We start from the raw sequence: 21949 nt of genomic DNA, 5'->3' as shown, positions 1-21949 counted from the left end.
ACCTTCCCCGAAAATACTACCTTACATATCCACATACAACCCCAGAAACAAAGAAGCCTTCACCATCATCACCCAGAATTTACCAATACTTCATAAGAACCCCAAATTAAAGGAAATTCTAAACATACACGAAATCATTAAAAGCTACAAACAACCTAAATCACTTAAAAAGATTCTCACAAAGGCAAAATTGTTTTCTGAAATTACGGATGCAAAAGTAAAAAAATGTGGTGGTAGACCGAACTGTGCAACATGTCCAAACTGCTAGAAGGATCAGAATTCCTCTTCAAGAGGAACAGAAATTCAAGATCAAATCTAATTTTACTTGTGCCTCTTAAAACATATTTATGTCAAAATGCTCGGGCTGCCACCAAGACTATGTGGGATCCACAGGACTATCACTCAGATGTAGATGCACACTGCATCGACAACAGATTGCATTCCCAGAATACAGAATGATACCTTTTAGTGAGCACATTGAGAAATGCGCAAAGCAACTACTACCACAATTTTTAATCTTTCCATTTTACCAATGTGCTATCGGAACACCAACACAAATTAGACTAAACAAGGAAACATTATTCATTGAAAAGTACAAGCCCAGACTTAACCATTCCAACATACTTATACAGAGAAATTCACTCCAAAGGAAAGGCAAAAAATTTTAAACGATTATCTCCTTTACACCGGTAGAAATCACTTATTACCTTCACTTATCTAGAACTCTTCTCAACATAAACATAATGATAACTCGTCTCAACGTAAACATAAGGATGTAAGAAATTTGAAAAGCTGAATGCGAAACCGGTCATTTCTTCTAAACTATGTCATTGTAAGAAAAAAATTTATAACATTCTTCAGACATATTGACTCAAATATATATTTTTTAACCTTTTAAAACAAGCCTTCTGTAGTTTTTTCACTTTTTACTATTTTCTATATATTCAACCACGTGCTTTCACAAACCAACTTTCTCATCTATATATATATATATATACATATATATATATAATAATAATAATAATAATAATAATAATAATAATAATAATAATAATAATAATAGTAGTAGTAGTAGTAGTGGGAATATAATTCCAAAACTTTCAGAGAAAAATTCAATTGAACAATTTTAAATCAAATTTCACAATATATAATATTTGTATATAATTTAGAGAAAAACCACTATTAAACAATTCAATAAATTTTTCCCTAAATTATATACATATATATATATATATTTGGAAGCACTCCGTCGGTTACGACGACGAGGGTTCCGGTTGATCCGATCAACGGAACAGCCTGCTCGTGAAATTAACGTGTAAGTGGCTGAGCACTCCACAGACACGTGTACCCTTAACGTAGTTCTTGGGGATATTCAGCATGACACAGAGAGTGACAAGGCCAGCCTTTGAAATACAGGTACAACAGAAACAGGAAGTAAGAGTGAGAGAAGTAGTGGTGAAAGAGTACAGCAGGGATCACCACCATCCCTGCCGGAGCATCGTGGAGCTTTAGGTGTTTTCGCTCAATAAACACTCACAACGCCCGGTCTGGGAATCGAAACCGCGATCCTACGACCGCGAGTCCGCTGCCCTAACCACTGGGCCATTGCGCCTCCACTATATATACATATATATATATATTATCTATATATATATATATATATATATATATATATATATATATATAATATATATATATATGTATATATAATATATATGTATATATATATATATGTATATATATATATATATTTATATAATATATATATATATATATTATATATATATATATATATATATATATATATATAATATATATATAATATATTACATACATATATATTATATATATATATAATATATATATATATACCATCTTTCTTTATTGAATTGTTTAATAGTGGTTTTTCTCTAAATTATATACATCATCATCATCGTTTAACGTCCGTCTCCATGCTAGCATAGGTTGGACGGTTCGACCGGGGATCTGGGAAGCCAGAAGGCTGCTCCAGGCTCCAGTCTGATCTGGGAGTGTTTCTACAGCTGGATGCCTTTCCTATATATTCTTTTATTCATTTATTCTGTTACTTGTTACTTGTTTCAGTTATTTGACTGTGGCCATGCTGGAGCACTGCCTTTAGTGGAACAAATCAACCCAAGGATTTATTCTTTGTAAACCTCGAACTTATTTTTTCAGTTTCTTTCGCCAAACTGGTGAGTTTTGAGGATGTAATTGCACCAACATCGGCTCAAAAGATGAAGATAGGTGTAGGAACATGTAGGTGTGCTAGTTTAGCAACGTTCAGGAAGAATGCTCTTCAACAGAATGAGTTAAAATGAAAAAAAACAGACAGAGATAAAAAAAAAATGTGTAGAGATTACCAGTTCAACATGATGGCAGGTATGTGTGTGTGAGTATGTGTGTGTGTACATATACACATACATACACACATGCATATATATATATATACACACATGGATATACAAATACATACACACACACGTGCATGTGTGTGTGCGTGTGTATGTATGTGTGTGTGTGCATATATGTATACGAGTGATTATCCAATATGTACTTCCTTTTTACTGGTCATACTGGAGCTTCCAGCGTGAATGCCAAGCAGTACAACACGTCATTTCCAAATTTCTAGCAGAGTGAATTGCGTCATGGTGCTGTCTTTCTCACAGATGGTATCCAACTGACCCTACTATACTGTGTAGTCGACAAAATAAAAACAAGCAATGTACATGCATGAAATTAAAAATATAAAATGGCGACAATTTACCCATTTCACATCATTTAACGTCTGCTTTCCATGCTGGCATGGGTTGGATGGTTTGACTGAGGACTGGCAAGCTAGATGGCTGCATCAGGCTCCTATCTGATCTGGCAGAGTTTCTACAGTTGGATGCCCTTCCTAATGCCAACCACTCTGAGAGTGTAGTGGTGCTTTTTACGTGCCACTGACACAAGAGCCAGTCAAGCAGTACTGATATATATATATATATATTATATATATATATATATATATATATATATATATGTATATGTAAAAAAATACAAACTGGGACAAGAACGCAAAACATTTAGAAGACGATACAAAAAACACAGACGGGACATTCGAAGCCTTCAATCTTCAGTCAAGAACTGGATCATCCTCGCAATTTCGGCTGATTAATCTTTATATATATATATATATATATATTTATGTATATAAATCATCCATAGATTTCTACGGCGACTACATATATACTGATAGTGAATTTTATCCGGAATCAGCTGAGTCAAGTCTTCCTTACTGATGAGGCTACAGTAAAAGCCAAAACTGACTGATCAGGATAGGGAATTCTTGACAGTGCTTTTGAGTGATTATGTACTTTGACTACAGCTTTGACAGCCATCTTTAGCAGGTAAGCGTCCAGTACTGAGGACAGATATGCATCCAGAGACCAGCTGGTCTTGCCAGGTTAGTGGGGAGTGGGTCACTCCCTCTTAATATATCAGGCACAGGTTGTGTGTCGTTAACCAGCTGGAAAAGATGTTTCCTTAGGGGTTAAAATGTAGTAACGTTATTCTGCATGGAACAGCCATGCAAAAGTGGCAACAAACACTACTGTTTAGTATTGTTACTACTTGAATCTCTTTCAGGGATTTTAAAACCAGCTACTTTAGCTTATTGATATATGACAACAGCCACATGGCTGAAATGAGTAAAAGAGTATATATATATTATATATATGAGTCTGCTGAAATGTATTGATAGGTCCACATATAACATTTTTTTTTCTCTGATGAAATTATACTCATGTCACATAAGTGTAAATTTAAAGTACAAATTTGTAATTAAATTATTGAGTACTAATTGAAACGGCTGTAAGAAGCGAAGATGACCAATTTGTTAATAATAAACATTTATATATACCTAAGTGTGTGTTTTTTTATGTCTGTGTTAGTCTCCCATCAACACTTGACAACTGGTGTTGGTGTGTTTATGTTCACGTGACTTAGCAATTTAGTAAAAAAGACTGATAGAATAAGTATCAGGCTTAGTAAAAAAAAATAAGTATTGGTGTTGATTCTTTCAACTGAAATTCTTGAATACGGTGCCCCAGCATGGCCACAGTCAAATGATTGAAACAAGTGAAAGATAAGATAAGATATTTATGTGTAAAGTATTGGAATATTAGAACTTGTTTTTTTCTTTTTTTACTTACTGATTCATGAGGAAGGGATAGAACGCTTGTCCCTTGCAGGCTCTCTCCAACACAGGTATGGACAGTGCTGTTAATGTTCTGTTTAAACTGTTGTAGGTCAACGCCAGCAGGAAAGACATGAGCAAGATGGAGATTCCAGAGGGATGATGTTATGGGGAGAAAGGATTGAGCATAGTAGTTTCTGCAAAAAAAAGTGTGGTTGGATACAACAAGGAAGCTGAGTACTGAGGAAATGAGTGGTTTGGGGTACTTAGATGGTTGAAGTACAAGACCAGCTGGCTCAAAAGAACAGGGGCCATTATAATATGCTTGTGTACTTTGTTGAATATTAAATGATATCTATACATAATTTGGCTGTAATAAATATGTCAGTGTTTTTAAAATTTCTTTTTTCCTTTTTTCCTAAAGTACAGGAAATATTATGGATAACGTCCTTAAAAAAATGGACCGTTACACATCAAACCTGGAGACAATGGTTGAACAGAGAACTCAGGCTTTGGAAGAAGAGAAAAAGAAGACAGAAAACCTGTTGTATCAGCTATTACCAAGGTAATCTATAAAGAGATAACACAGAGGAACAGTTTTAAACATAATTTCTGCCAAGTTTGTTTTTTCACTTGATTTAGACTAAAATTGGTAGGCTGATTTCAAAACTACAGTCAATTTTCTTCAATTACGTCAAGATTTGTATACAGCTTACCCTCTGAATAAGCACAATTGTAGTGTTTGTCCATCATTGATAGGACTTATCAGCTGCTTTATTATTTTATTGATAATTATCAATGAAATAATAAAAGCAGCTGACCAGGAAGAAAATTAGAAATAATAATCATGAAAGGGAATAAAGTGAATTATAAGATTGTTAGGAATCTTTTTCTGATTAAAGGCTTACATCTACTTGAGTTAATGAGGAAACCTTTATATAGTCGCTTGCTCTGTTAGAAGTATTAGTTAATGCTCCTTCAAATTATACCTCATTATTTTAGAAAAGGAAGGACATGTTGGATGTTTTAGTCAAGATAGAGTATATCTGAAAATTTAAAAATAAGACGGATGGGTAATGCTAGAAAATCATTAGATGGATAGATAAACAGATATAGATGGAAAGATTGGTAGATAAATAGAGAGATAGATAGATAGATAGATAGATAGATAGATAAATAGATAGATAGACAGACAGACAGACAGATAGATAGATAGATAGGTAGATACACATGTTTACATTATATATATATATATATATACATATATATATATACATATATATACACACATATATATATATGTTTGTGTGTGTATGTATGTCTTTATCTGTATATGCTGTATACACACACACATGCACATTCACACATGTACGTGCACACACACACACACACGCACATTCATGCACGCACACACACACACACATAATTATATTACAGAAACATTTGATTATTATAAACAAATAAACAAATCAAGAAGATGCAGAACCCTCATGCGTCGACTAACGACAGGAGAATCCATGATGTGCACATGCACGCATGTGTGTATGTTGTGTGTGCATTATGATGGAATTTAATGATGTTATAATGCATTGGTAAAATCACTGAGGAACCAATATTATTTTCATTATTTAATAGGCACAGGAGTGGCTGTGTGGTAAGTAGCTTGCTTACCAACCATATGTTTCTGGGTTCATTCCCACTGCATGGCACCTTGGGCAAGTGTCTTCTACTATAGCCTCAGGCCAATCAAAGCCTTGTGAGTGGATTTGGTAGACGGAAACCGAAGGAAACCCGTCGTATATATGTATATACGTATATGTGTGTGTGTGTGTGTGTGTGTGTGTCTGTGTGTGTGTGTATTTGTGTGTCTGTGTTTGTCCCCGCAACATTGCTTGACAACCAATGCTAGTGTGTTTATGTCCCCATAACTTAGCGGCTCAGTGAAAGAGACCGATAGAATAAGTACTAGGCTTACAAAGAATAAGTCCTGGGGTCGATTTGTTCGACTAAAGGTGGTGCTCCAGCATGGCCACAGTCAAATGACTGAAACAAATAGAGGAGTAAAAGAGTAATATGCCATTTATTAAGGTGATTATAATATTAGTTATTACAATATATAGGGTATATACAACTTCATTGAGTTATTTGCATGGATACAGCTTGTTTGCAGATCTCTCCTTTCTGTATGATAGTTAGTAGTTTCATCTCAATGACTGTTGGTGAGAAAGACAGTGGGATTGAACCTGGAACCATGTGATTGGAATATATGCAGGCAAATAGAGTAACAGTTGTGTCCTTGTGCTCATAACAGGACATACCTGATGGGAGGAAGATGGTTACAGTTATATGTAGGCACTGAATTACCAAAAGAGATATTTTACTTTACACCACATTGCATGGTTTATTCTTTATTGAATATATTATATACTATTGTAATCATGGATTACCTGACAATAATGTCTTAACTTCATTGATGCCTTCTGCACTGATAATGGATTACTTCTCTGCCTACTTTTGCATGATTTTGCCTAGCCAATTAGAGGTATGCTTCGCAGTGATATGCCTTGATTCTTTATGGATCCTTGTTACTGAAATATATATATGGCCGTATCATGTTGAATGCAATTCTCTTCCAATCACCAAAGTTAAGCAACTTTGAGTCTAGTTAGTACTTAAATGGGTGACCACTTGGGAAACCTAGGTGCTGAAACCACTTTTTATAGGCATAAGCATGGCTGTGTGGTTGCTCCCCAACCACATGGTTCCAGGTGCAGACCCCCTCAATGGAACCTTGGGCAAGAGTCTTCTACTATAGTCTTAGGCTTACCAAAGCCTTGAGAGTAGATTTGGTTGAAAGAAACTGAAAGAAGCCTGTTATATGTGTGTGTGTGTGTGTGTGTGTGTGTCTGTGTTTGTCCTCTGCCACCACTTGACAATCTGTGTTGGTGTGTTTACATCCCCATAGCTTAGCAGTTTGGCAAAAGAGACCGACAGAATAAGTACAGGCTTAACATAACTAAGTATTAGGGTTGATTGATTCAATTACAAATTTGTCAAGGCAGTGCTCCAGCATGGCTGCAGTCTAATGACTGAAACAAGTAGAAAATAAAAGATAAAAGGCACTCACGTGTACGTACACACGCACACAAACACACACATACACAAGCACACACATACACACACACACACAAACACACACACCTATGCACACACATATACAAACACGCACAGACACAAAGATATATATATATATATATTTGTTTGTATTCCACCTGCCTTCGTCTTTTGTTTATTTCCGTAAACTGCCTTCGTCTTTTGTCTATTTTCATAAAGCTTCCCATTATATTATATATATATATATATATATATATATATATATATATATATATATATATACACAAGAAAAGGATGATATAATAAGGGATTTGTAAATGCCTGAGAGTGGTGTCTTAACTGTAAGATAATGCTTAATTATCCAGCAGATTTTTTTTTTTATGAAAAAGAAAAAAATTGGTAGACATTTTGGTAAAGGGTTTACGTGGTTAAACAGGTCCATAAATGACCAAAAGAGACATTGTAAAAGATAGAACCTAGCAATTGGTTATTTAGGGTTGTAAAAATCTAAACAAGATTTATAAATATGTACATTGTTCTGTGATGAGATCGTAGGGGGAGTTTCATAATAAATCTATCAATAATTAGACAGGTCTAGAGATAAATATATGAAGTTGTTTGTACTTGGGTTGAATAGTAAGAGATATTTGCTGACTGCCATAACATGAAGTTTCCATGTTGTATACAAACGACAATGGCAGCTCTGAGAAACCAAAGAGGTAGTGCATATAATGCTCACTGGGAAACTAACTAGCAAACCTAGCACAGACTATACAGTACTATATGGTTACCGTCACTAGAATGTATCTATATATATACACAAATATTGATTTATAACTGGTCTGTGGAATTGGAATGGCTGTAGAGAGTTGTTAAGAATATTGTAAATCTTTAATTGAAATGTAAGTTCTACACCCCACAGAATTATACACACATACATATATGCATACACACACATACACACACACACACACACATGTGCATGCACACACACATACACACACATGCACACACACATGCGCGCACATACATTTATATGTATATATATATGTGTGAATATGTATGTGTGTGCACATGTTTGTGTATGTGTGTGTGTATGTACACACACACAGACATATATATAGAAGGTGCATGGCTTAGTGGTTACATTATTGGGCATACAACCATGAGGTTGTGAATTCAATTTCCATATTGGGTGCTGTGTGTTGTGCTCTTGAGCAAGGCACTTTATTTCTCATTGCTCCAGTTCACTCAGCTGTAGAAATGAACTGTGACATCACTGGTGCCAAGTAGTATTGATTGGTCTTTACCTTTCCTTTGGATGACATCAGTGGCATGGAGAGGGGAGGCTGGGATACATGGGCAAAAGCAGGTCTTCCATAAACAGCCCAGCTCAAACCTATACCTCAGAGGGGAATTTTCTGTGGCCATTCACAACTGAAGCAGGTCTTTACCCTTCATATATGTCAGGCTTGAAAATGGAAATGTTGTTTTAGGAGCTGGCATGGTTGTACAGTAAGAAGCTTGCTTCCCAGTCACATGGTCTTGAATTCAGTCCCACTGCATGGTACCTTGGGCAAGTGTCTTCTATTATAAGCTTGGGTCTTGTGAGTGGATTTGGTAGACAGAAACTGAAAAAACCCCTTTCTACATGAGTGTGTGTGTGTGTGTGTCCTTGTGTCTGCGTTTGTCCCCCACTCTTTCTTGGGAACTGGTGATGGTGTATTTACATCCATGTAAAGGTCTCAGTCACTAGCCATTGCCTCCATGAGGCCCAACATTCAATGATCGTGCTTCACCACCTCATCCCATGACTTCTTGGGTCTACCTCTACCACAGGTTCCCTCCACAGTCAGAGATCAACACTTCTTTACGCAACTGTCCTCGTCCATATGCATCACATGACCAGACCAGTGCATTTGTCTCTATTGCTCACCACACCCGATTCCTCTTATGCCAAACTTATCTCTCAAGATGCTTACACTCTGTCAAACATGCATACTGACATTGCATATCCAGCAAAGCATACTGGCTTCATTTTCTTCTAGCCTATGTATGTTCTCAGCTGTCACGGCCTATATAACACTACTGTGTAGCATAGCTATTTACACTCAGGCATCAAACAATCTGCCTTTCACTCTGAGAGAGAGAGGCCTTTCTTTCCAACAGAAGCTGGAGCTCTCTGAACTTGCCCAGCCTATTCTTATTCTCACAGCTACACTCTCAGAGCATTCACTTTCACTACTAACTTGGTCACCCAGATAACAGAAGCTACCTCTAGCTTGCCCCACTGATATGCACATACATCATCATCATCATCATCGTTTAACGTCCATTCTCCATGCTAGCATGGGTTGGACAGTTTGACTGGGGATCTGGGAAGCCAGGAGGCTGCACCAGGCCCAGTCTGATCTAGCAGTGTTTCTACAACTGGATGCCCTTCCTAACGCCAACCACTCTGTGAGTGTAGTGGGTGCTTTTTACATGCCACCGGCACAGGTGCCAGGCGATGCTGGCAACAGCCACGATCGGATTGGTTTCTTTTTACATGCCACAGGCACGAAGCCAGTCAAGGCAGTGCTGGCATCGGCCACGTTCGGATGGTGCTTTTTATGTGCCACCGTAAAAAGCACCATCCAAACGTGGCCAATGCGGATGGTGCTTTTTATGTATATATATGTACACACACAGAGAGAGAGAGAGGAATATTAGACAACTGGATATATCATTCTATGGTCTTTATGGTTTTATTTGAATATTTTCTTCTGTCTTATTTCTCCAATGCAGTTCCATTGCTGACAAACTGAAAGCTGGAGAGAAAATCACCCCAGAAGTTTACGATTCTGTCACCATATTTTTCTCTGATATCATTGGTTTCACTCAGCTGTCATCAGTCAGTACCCCCATGGAGGTTGTCAATCTGCTCAATGATCTTTACACCGTTTATGACAACATCATCAGTAAGCATGATGTATACAAAGTTAGTCTTTAATTTGTTTATATTTTTCTCTTTTTCCTTTCTTTTGGGGGAAATTTTCTTTCTTTATTGTGCATATTTTTTTCTGTTATTGTTTTTTGATAGGCACAGGTATGGCTGTGTGGTAAGCAGTTTGCTTCCCCCAACTGCATGGTTTTGGGTTCAGTCCCACTGCATAGACTTCTACTATAGTCTCAGGCTGGCTAAAGCCTTATGAGTGGACTGGGTTGACGGAAACTGAAATGAGCCTGTTGTATATATTAGTGTGTGTGTGTGTGTGTGTGTGTGTATGTGTGTGTATCTGTCTGTCTGTCTGTCTGTGTGTGTGTTTGTGTGTGTGTTTATGTTTGTGTTTGTCTCCCACCACCACTTGACAACTGGTATCAGTGTGTTCACGTCCCTGTAACTTAGCAGTTCAGCAAAAGAGACGAATAGAATAAGTACCAGGCTTTAAAAAAAATAAGTACTGGGGTGGATTTGTTTGACTAAAAATTATTCAAGGCGGTGCCCCAGCATGGCCACAGTCTAATGACTGAGACAAGTAAAAGATAAAAAATAAAAGATGTGATTATATATTGTAATGTTTGTTTTAACAGTTGAATGAATGTTCCACTAATACTCAAACAAATTGAGAAATTAAAAATTAAACCTTTTTTGGCTATTTTCTTAATCCAGTTGCAAAACAAAAAAAGATTAATAATGTTTTATGCCCTAGAGAAGTGAAGAAACATTAAATTTTAAATTTTATGTGTCCAACGTGGCATATGAACATTTTCAACTTTGAGACTTTTCTCTAGTGATATTTCCCTTCAATATATTTATGCACAAGAGCTGAAATGGAATGGAATGGAAGCACTCCGTCGGTTACGACGACGAGGGTTCCGGTAGATCCGGTCAACGGAACAGCCTGCTCGTGAAATTAACGTGTACGTGGCTGAGCACTCCACAGACACGTGTACCCTTAACGTAGTTCTCGGGGATATTCAGCGTGACACAGAGAGTGACAAGGCCGGCCCTTTGAAATACAGGTACAACCGAAACAGGAAGTAAGAGTGAGAGAAAGTTGTGGTGAAAGAGTACAGCAGGGATTGCCACCATCCCTGCCGGAGCCTCGTGGAGCTTTTAGGTGTTTTCGCTCAATAAACACTCACAACGCCCGTTCTGGGAATCGAAACTGCGATCCTACGACCGCGAGTCCGCTGCCCTAACCACTGGGCCATTGCACCTCCACCAAGAGCTGAAATAGCTTGTGGTACAAGGGAACTGTTATGCTGGGAAATAAGATAAAGTTCACCTCCCTCTCATTGTTGGCTGTCCAGCTGTGCTAATTCCAAACACATGCCCCACCTGTATCAATTAATCTTAGCAGCTGCTACTACCAATCTTGCTAGCTAACATCCATTCATGGCCACTGCAGCAGGCCAAAAGAAGATGACCCTGGTGCTGCTTCCCTCACTTCCTCTCTCCCGCTTCCTGTTTCGGTCAGACCCCATTACTGTTGACATCACAGTACTTTTCTTTCGGTTCATCTCACTCCACCCTACACATATATATATAATCCAAAATGTATAGCATTAAATATCCATCATGGCTGATCTTACCAATCGGTTTTCTCTTAAAGAATACAATGGAGTGTTAGGTACCAAACTGATTATATAACTTTATGCTCATCAGAGTTAGCATAGAGAGCAGTCACCATATTCCCTTCCATATTGGCTAACTCTGATGAGTGTAAAGTTATATGATCGGTCTGTTACCTAACACTCTATTGTATTCTTTACGCGAAACTGATTTGTAAGTCCAGCTGTGATGAATATTTAAAACCATACATTTCAAATAATATACCTGCTCTACTGACAGATATATGAGTGCATTTTTTCCTTGACTTATGGTCTCTTAGACAACTCACATAAATATATACATATATACATGCATACATATACACACACACACACACACACACATATATATATTTGATGAGCTTCTTTCAGTTTCCATCTACCAAATCCACTCATAAGGCTTTGGTCAGCTCAACATTATAGTAGAAGACACTTGCTCAAGGTGCCTTGTAGTGGAACTGAACCTGGAACCATGTGGTTAGGAAGCAAGCTTCTTACCACACAGCCACCTTTATATTTTGAGTTCAAATTCTACTGAAGTCGACTTTCCCTTTATTCCTTTCAGGGTTATTTAAATAAGGACTAGTCAGGCACTGGGGTCGATGACAATTGACTAGTCCCCTCCCCCACAAATTTTCAGGCTTTGTGCCCACAGTACTAAGAATTATCATTATTTAAGTGGGAAAAGGGCAGAATCTTTACTGCACCAGACAAAATGCTTAACAGCATTTTTTCAGGCTTTATGTTCTCAGTTCAAATTCTACCAAAGCTGACTCTACCTTCCACCCTACTGGGGATCGATAAGATAAGTAATAGATGAGTACTAACAGGTTTAGTAAAAATTAATAAAAAAGACAAAAACTTTGTCAGATATGGTGTTTGAAAGACTTGTGTCGTAAGATGTTTGCTTCTCGATCACTTGGTATCAAGTTCAGTCCTACAGCATGGCACTTTGGGCAAGTGACTTCTTCTATAACCCCAGGCTAACCAAAGCCTTGTAAAAAGATTTGGTAGACAGAAACTGAAAGAAGCGGTGAGCTGGTAGGAATGTTAGCCCGCCAGACAAAATGCTTTGCAGTATTTCTGAGTTCAAATTCCGCCAAGGTCAACTTTTCCTTTCATTCTTTCAGGGTCAATAAATTAAGTACCAGTTACACACTGGGGTCAATGTAATCGACTTAATCCCTTTGTCTATCCTTGTTTGTCCCCTCTATGCTTAGCGCCTTGTGGGCAATAAAGAAATAAGAAACTGAAAGAAGCCCATCATGTGTATGTATTTATGTATACTTGTGTGTGCATGTGTACATGTGCATGCATGTATGTATGTGTGTGTATGTATGTATGTATGTGTATGTGTGTATGTGTGTGTGTGTATGTATGTATGCATGTATGTATATATGCATGTATGAATGAATGTTTATATCTGTGTGTGTATGCATTTGAGTCGGTTCTTACTACTGCTTGACAACAAATATTGGTTTGTTTACATCTCTGTAACTTAGCAGTGTGGAAAAAGAGACTGAAAAAATAGTTAACAGGAGTGGCTGTGTGGTAAATAGCTTGCTTACCAACCACATGGTTCTGGGTTCAGTCCCACTGCATGGCACTTTGGGCAAGTGTCTTCTACTATAGCCTCGGGCCTACCAAAGCCTTGTGAGTGGATTTGGTAGACGGAAACTGAAAGAAACCGGTCGTATATATGTATATGTATGTATATATATATATATATATATATATATATATATATATATATATATATATATATATATATATGTGTGTGTGTGTATGTTTGTGTGTGTGTGTTTGTCCCCCCAACATTGCTTAACCACTGATGTTGGTGTGTTTACGTTCCTGTAACTTAGCGATTCGCCAAAAGAGGCTGATAGAATAAGTACTAGGCTTACAAAGAATAAGTCCTGGGGTCGATTTGCTCTACCAAAAGGTGGTGCTCCAGCATGGCCACAGTCCAATGACTGAAACAAGTAAAAGATTAAAAGAGTTAAGAGTAGAGTATTGTCTGTTTTATGGTACCTGCTATAGTCTCCTTCATGGTACCCAACCATTTTACAATATATTCTTCATAAGGGGTACACTAATACTGCCTGACATGACCAGGTACTTTATGCTCATCAGAGTTAGCATAGAGAGCAGTCACCATATTCCCTTCCATATTGGCTAACTCTGATGAGTGTAAAGTTATATGATCGGTCTGTTACCTAACACTCTATTGTATTCTTTACGCGAAACTGATTGGTAAGAATGGAAATGCATGAGAAATACTGGCTTATACTTCCATAGCTTTCTGTTAACGTTCTTTAATTTCTTCAATTTCTTCAGGTGGAAATTATTGGTGACGCTTATTTAGTTGCCAGTGGACTACCTCACAGGAATGGAAATAGACACTCGAGTGAAATCGCCGATATGTCATTATTTGTGGTTAGCGCAATGTTATCTTTCAAAGTGGCGCACATGCCAAACCATAAACTACAGGTCCGTATTGGGCTTCATACAGGTCCTTGCTGTGCAGGTAAGACATATATATATTTTTTATATTATATTAATTACACTTTTTCTAATAATGGTGGTAGTGGTGGCAGTGGCTGTAGTAATGTATAAATGGTGGTGACGGTGGTGGTGGTGGTGGTGGTGGTGGTGGTGGTGGTGTGATGGTAGTGGTGTGATGGTGGCAGTGGTGATGGTAGTGGTGGTGGTGGAGGTGGTGATGGGGTGGTGGTGGTGGTGGTTGTGGTGGTGGTAGTTGTGGGTTGTGGTGGTGGTTGTAGTAGTTGTTGCAATTGTGGTGGTGGTGGTAGTAGCAGTCGTGGTGTGGTGGTGGTGGCAGTGGTGGGGATGACAATGGTGGCTATGGTGATGATGATTTTGGTAACATGGTACTGGTGGTGGTTTTTGGATGTTGGCAGTAGTAGTGGTGGTGGTGGTAGTGGCAGCTGTAGTGGTAGCGGCAGCAGTGATGACAGCAGTGGTAGTTATGGCGATGAGGATGTTGTTGGTAATGGTGGTAGCGGTGGCAGCGGCAAAAATATATAGTGTTCAGTGATTTCTCTTGTTCTAACGGTATTCTGCCATATCAGTTAAAATGTGAGAATGTTTTGCACAGTTAGAAGGTCTCTTATTGTACTACACAGTACTGTGCATTCTTATTCGCAAAACCATAATACTGCATGCGGTAGTTTGCTACCATATAAGATATAAAGAATTCAAATTTATTAAAATGGAAGAAAATTCGGTTTAGGAAGAAAGGTTTGGGTATTTGGTACAATGATTTGAGTCAAATATTTTTATAAGAATTTGTTCTATCTTTTGATGTTTGGGTTTAACCTTCACTGAACAAATCTTGAACAAATTTCAGTTTTGCCTCTTTTTCTGAATCAGTTTTGGGGCCCATTTTTAGGAAGAGGATGTGTATATGTGTATGAGTACATGTGTGTGTGTGTGTGAGAGAGAGAGAGAGTGTGTGTGTGCGTGTGTGTGAGTATGTGTGTTTTGTATGTGCATGAATATTTGTATGTGTAGGAGTGGTCTGTGTGTGTTTATATGGCTTAAGGCCATATCACATTGAAAACACCGGTTCTCGGCCAATCACCAAAGTTAAGCAACATCAAGCCTAGTGAATACTTGGATGGGTGACCGCTTGGGAAACCTGGGGGCTGTAAGTGTCACATTTTACGTGTAGGAGTGGCTATGTGGTAAGTAGCTTGCTTATGAATCACATGGTTCCAGGTCCAGTCCCACTACGTGGCAACTTGGGCAAGTGTCTTTAGCTAGAGCCTCAGACCAACAAAAACCTTGTGAGTGGATTTGGTAGACAGAAACTGAAATAAGCCTATCGTATATATGTATATATATATATGTATGTGTGTGTATATGTTTGTGTGTCTGTGTTCGTCCCTCCCCCCAACATCACTTCACAACCAATGCTGGTGTGTTTATGTCCCTGTAACGTAGTAGTTCGACAAAAGAGACTGATAGAATAAGTACTCGGTTTACAAAGAATAAGTCCTGTGATTGATTTGTTTGACTAAAGGTGGTGCTCCAGCATGGCTGCAGTCAAATGACTGAAACAAGTAAAAAAGTAAAAGTGTATGAGTATGTGTGTGTGTATGAGTATGTGTAGCTATAAAATGGAGTAGATAAATTGGAGTACCAGTCAAGTACGGAGTAAATGTATTTGATAAACAATCTGCATCAACATACAATAGAATTAGCAAGAGTTAGCGTCTGTACTAACATACAATGGGCTAGTTGAACTAACCATGCCCAAAACCCTAACTCCAACTATGAGGCTCTGATGACAAGGGAAGTAACTCAATTTTTGAAGTATGCTACTGTCACATCAATATCATTGGGTTATCTGGTAAGTTCGTGCCGATTTTTAAAGGAAAGAAAAAAGTCAATAAATACTTGCCATTACATTCTTAATCAACCAAATATGAACCATTTTGTTGCACAATGCATCTCCATCTTTCCTTTTACTTGAAAATACCCTCTTCTCAGAATTGAGGTGGTTTCAGGGTAAAGAATTCATCAAGGTATCTTTTTACATCATCCAAGGAATTGAAATTTTTACCATTAAGACTATTCTGCAGAGACCTGAATAAGTGAAAATCCGAAGGAGCAATATCTCATGAATATGGAGGGTGGGGTAACACATCCCAGCTGAGCTGCAGCAATTTTTGTCTGGTTCCCAAAGCATCAAGTGCTGAAAATGAACTTTCTTATCTTCCATTTTAAAGGGTTACAGAATTAACCTTCTTCCTCTAAAAGATAGCTTAAACTGTGCTCTAAATGGAGGTGTAGTCAAATCCTATTTTATGGACTCAACCATGTTCTAAAATAATTTGAAAGGTAAGCTACTATAAATCGGCACAAACTTTCCAGACAACCAAATATCTATCTGTAGTCCACTATATTACTGTGAGCATACACTTAAATATATATACCAACATACATACAACTGACACCCTGTTGGTTACAACAATGTGTGTTCCAGTCGATTTGATCAACGGAACAGCCAGATTTTGGAAATAATGTGCATGTGGCTGAGTACTCTACAGACATGCATACCTTTAACGTAGTTCTCAGGTAGATTCAGTGTGACACAGAATGTGACGAGGCTGGCCCTTTTCAATTACAGGTACAATTCATTTTTGCCAGCTGAGTGGACTGGAGCAATGTGGAATAAAGTGTGTTGCTGTGAGCCAAAATATCCTAAACACTAAGCCATGCATCTTCACAACATATACATACATATATCTCATACACATACACACACACATACTCATACACATATGCATATACTCATAGACACACACATACCCATAGACACATGCACACACTCATACACATACACATACATGTACATTGTTGCACATACACACATATTCATACTCATACACACACACACACTCATAAACATACACACACACTCACATGCTCACATGCACATATACACATACACACACACATATATACTCATAGACACACACATATACTCATACACATACACACACATATACATGTACACACACACACACACACACACAATCTTACATATACACACATATTCATACTCATATACATACACACACACTTATAAACATACACATACACTCACATACTCATACGCACATATATATACACACACACACACATATACTCACACACACACATACTCCTACACATACGCAAAAATACTCATACACATACATACACACACATATACACACACCCACATGCATACACTCACACACGTTATCGTACACATACACATCCCCTTCATAAAAATGGGCCCCAAAAGGGATTCAGAAAAAGAGGTAACCTTTTACAAGTTTCGTTTTGAAAACTGAAATTTCTTCAAGATTTGCCAACATATTTGTTAATATATCGTAATTCCTTCTAATTTTGGCACAATTTTGATGGGAGGGGATAAATCAACTACATTGACTCTGGTGGAAGGATGAAAGGCTAAGTCAATCTCAGTGGGATTTGAACTCAGATCATAAAAACAGCTGAAAGAAATGCCACAAAACTTTTTTCCCAGTGTGATGACAGTTCCACTAACCTGAGATACCTAATTGACCATAATTAAATGTAGCATAATAAGAACGTACCCTTAATTTGTCATAATTATTAAAATGCATCAATGAAAGAGTATGAAAAGTTTGTTTTAGTTAGAGGAGGTGGAACGGTGCCAATGACATTTTTACAAGAATTTCATTATTGATGAAGGAATGTGAGAGAGGGGGAGATAGAATGTGTGTGAGAGGGAGAGAGAGAATGTCAATTGATTTGTAGATATTGAAGAAAGATGTGCCTCTGTCTTCAGACCAGAAATTGTTCGCAATACTTACTTTGGACTCCACTAAATGCCTCTGAGGATCAAGAAACATTAAGCTGGATTAAGTCTGTCAACCAATGTGAAATCTATTTGACTGAATTCCACACATTTTATGTCTACTCAAAATTTCACTCACACAGTTCAGGTCAATTTCAAGTTGTGGCGGTTGAGAGATTTGCTCAAGGTTCTGCACAATTGGGATGATTCTAGAATCATGATTATAAAGCCAACTTTGCCAATTATATTTGCAATTCAATATTGAGTATCTGCAGTTAAGGGCCATTTACAGAACTGGTTGAATTCTAAGAGTTGATGGCAATAAAAGGAAGATCTGAATTGAATTACAGAAAGAAGATAAAGGGAATTTTTCTTAGAGTTCTAAGAAGTTAGTATATGCAATTTCTACAGACTGAAGATTTGGAAATTAATGGAATCTGGTGGAAAGAGAGAATAAAAATAGTATGAGAAAAGAAATTTGGAAATCACAAGAACCTACATGAAAATCAATAGAAATTTGGAAGAAATAACTCAAGAGTATTCATAAGTTCCTTTTCAAAAGATAGCATGAAAATTATGGTTATTATTATTGCCAACCCCTGCTGCTGCTGTTGACTACTACTACTACAACTACTACTACTACTACTACTACTACTGCTGCTGCTGCTGCTGCTGCTGCTGCTGCTGTTGTATTATTGTTTTTGTTGTTCTCATTTTATCTTTGATTCTGTTTTATTTTATTTTCTGGAATAACCATGTGATAGTGAACTGACCGATACCAATATTCCTGGTCTGAGAGCGATTTTAGGAAGACGTACCAATTATATAATTGGAAGGTCGGCCTAAATGGAACAACAATAATGTAAAATTGTAAATTCTTTGCTGCTAGTTTCAAACTGAGAGCTAATACGGACACTCTTAGATAATTAACTCACTTATAAGGAAAAAAATTTCATACCATTAACTTTCTTCTGATCTCAACAGCAAAAAGCTTTTACTCTGAAACTCATTATAAAAAAATAAGAAAAAGTAATCATTCTTTGATGTTACAAAATTAAAAAAAGCTTCCAAGGTAGACAAGACTATGATGATATGATTTTTATTTCTCCTTTATATATTTTTCCTTTGAATATTTATTTTCTTTTTTGTTTCTTCCTTTCTTTTTCTTTATATATTTTTTAAACTAATTTCTCTCCCTTTTGCTTTATATATTTTTTTAAATAATTTTTTTTCTTCACCTTCTTTGTCTTCATCTTTTTTCTTTTCTGTATTAATTTTCATTCCTTTTTTTTAACTCTCTCTTTCTTTATTTTTGTTTTTTCCCTTTTTACTCTCTTTTTCGTTTTTTTTTTTGCTTTTTACATCTTTTTTTTCTTTCCTTTTTTTTAATTTCCTGGAGGATTTTTATCATATAAATCAATAATGGCAATAATTGTTTCTAATTTAGACACAAGGCCACCAATTTTGGTGAGCGAGAGTTGGTCAATAACATTGACCTGAGTACTTGATTGGTGCTACATTTCCTCAACCCCAGAGGAATGAAAGGCAAAGCTGAGCTCAGCAAGATTTGAACACTCTGTTTAAAAAGTCAAAAGAATTATCACAAGACATATCTTCCAATTATTATTATTATTATTATTATTATTAATGATAATAATAGTAATAATAATAATAATAATAATAATAATGAATGGACAGGCTAATGATACCGTCGGGGGTGGTTATGAAGCAGATAGAAGAGACGGGTTATAAGTACTTGAGGATTTTGGAAATGGATAAATTGATGGAATGACAGAAATGACAGAAAAATTTAAAGTGGAGTACTTGCGCAGACTGAGACTGATCCTTAAGTCGAAATTAAATGGACGGAATAAGATCAAAGGTATCAATACCTGGGCAGTTTCACTCCTTAGCAAGGGTAATCGCATGGACAGTAGATGAACTAAACAGCTTAGACAGAAAGACAAGGAAGTTACTAACTAGATATGGTTTACTCCACTCAAAAGGTGACATGGACAGAAAAAGAGGGAGAAGAGGATTTATTGGATGTTAACATAGCAATAGAGCAGAAGAAAACAACATAGCATGGTATGTAAAAAAATGCCACAGAACCACTATTATTAGAAGTAAGAAGGTCAGGTTTGTGTAGGATGAAAGATTGCAAAGATAAAGCACTGAACAAGCAACTGAAAAAAAGAATGAAACTGAAAATAGGTGGGTAAAGAAAAGAATGCATGGTCAATTTCATAGGGATGTTGAAGATAAGACAGAGTGAGAAAAAAGACGGCTGTGGATGACTAAAAGTGATTTAAAACCGGAAACGGAGGCTCTAATCTGTGCTGCCCAAGAGCAAGCACTAAGAACAAACTACATAAAATACAAAATAGACAACACAGCAGAAAGTGATAAGTGCAGAATCTGTGGACAAAATGGTGAAACCGTATGGCATATAACCAGCCAATGTACACCACTAGCCCAGAAGGAATATAAGAGACACCACAACAATATAGCCAGGCTTGTCCATTGGACACTTTGCAACAAGTATGGACTTGACAGAGCAAAACATTGGTACAACCACAAAGCTGAAGGCAGCATCGAAAATAGAAATGCAAAGATCCTATGGGATTTTATGATTCAGTGTGACCATGAGATAGAGAATAAGAACCCTAGTCATAATATCAATTTCATCTTCTAATTATGTGTCTCTTGAGGTCTCTGGGTGAAACTGAGACAACTTGTACAGATACAAAGCAAAAGCCAAACATATAACAACAACAACAACAACAACAACAATAATGGCCATGAACTGGAGGGTCAACCTGAGGAATTAGCAAGTGTCTCTGCTGTGCCGCATCTGCAATAGTGTGGATGAAACCATTGCCCATATCATGAACGAATGCCCTAGACTTGCTCAAAACTACAAGTTGTGGTGACACGACCAGGCGGTAAAAATGTTACATTGAAAACTGTGCAAAAAGTGGGGTCTAGGGAGAGGCAAGACATGATACGAGCACAAACTGCAGAGAGTGTAAGTGTCGGAGACTAGCAAAATCCTCTGGGATTTCCCAATCCAAACAGATCAGGCACTAGAGCATAACAGACTAGATCTAGTGGTGATGGACAAGGTGCAGCACATATGCTATATAGTTGATGTTGCATACCCCTTTGACCCACAAATAATCAAGAAGGAAAACGGAAAGATAGATATATACAACCCTCTTAAGTACGAAAAAGCCTGTCTATGGAAAATGAAGAAGGTGAAGATAATGCCAATTATTATTATGTCCTTGGGAACCAATAGAAAGCATCAAGGGGAATATAAAGGATATTGGAATAAGAGTGCTCAGTAGAACTGTTGTTACAAAAGGTTTGCCTCCTTGGCATGGCCAGAATAATCAGGAAAGTATTAGATAGCTGAAAAGAACGAATAGCATCTTACCGTAGGCTGCAGGCAATAAGCCCACTATGCATGCAAGACTTGAGCTGCTCCAACAAAACCTGTGATAAAGAGATATAATAATAATAATATAATAATAATAATAATAATAATAATAATGATAATAATAATAATAATAATAATAATAATAAATGCCCTGATGCAGTACCAGACAGTGGCTCTCGTGGCTTCTGATCTTAACTGATTGGAAGTGTTATCATGTACACTGTCTTGTTTAGGTATAAAAGAT

General features: G+C 37.2%; 1 protein-coding gene across 1 annotated transcript in view; it reads left to right on the top strand.

Annotated features, from left to right (window-relative positions):
• Positions 1-21949, top strand: part of LOC118767349 (atrial natriuretic peptide receptor 2-like) — a 76592-nt gene that overhangs the window by 6015 nt on the left and 48628 nt on the right. The window contains exons 3-5 of the mRNA XM_036511743.1: positions 4623-4763; positions 10100-10292; positions 14246-14435. Coding sequence (XP_036367636.1) covers positions 4623-4763; positions 10100-10292; positions 14246-14435 — 524 coding nt within the window. The remainder of the gene's footprint in view (positions 1-4622; positions 4764-10099; positions 10293-14245; positions 14436-21949) is intronic.

The sequence above is a fragment of the Octopus sinensis genome, linkage group LG20 (assembly GCF_006345805.1).
Source record: "Octopus sinensis linkage group LG20, ASM634580v1, whole genome shotgun sequence".
NCBI lineage: Eukaryota > Metazoa > Mollusca > Cephalopoda > Octopoda > Octopodidae > Octopus > Octopus sinensis.
Note: the sequence above shows the minus strand (reverse complement) of the source record. Positions and strands in the feature narration are given on the sequence as shown.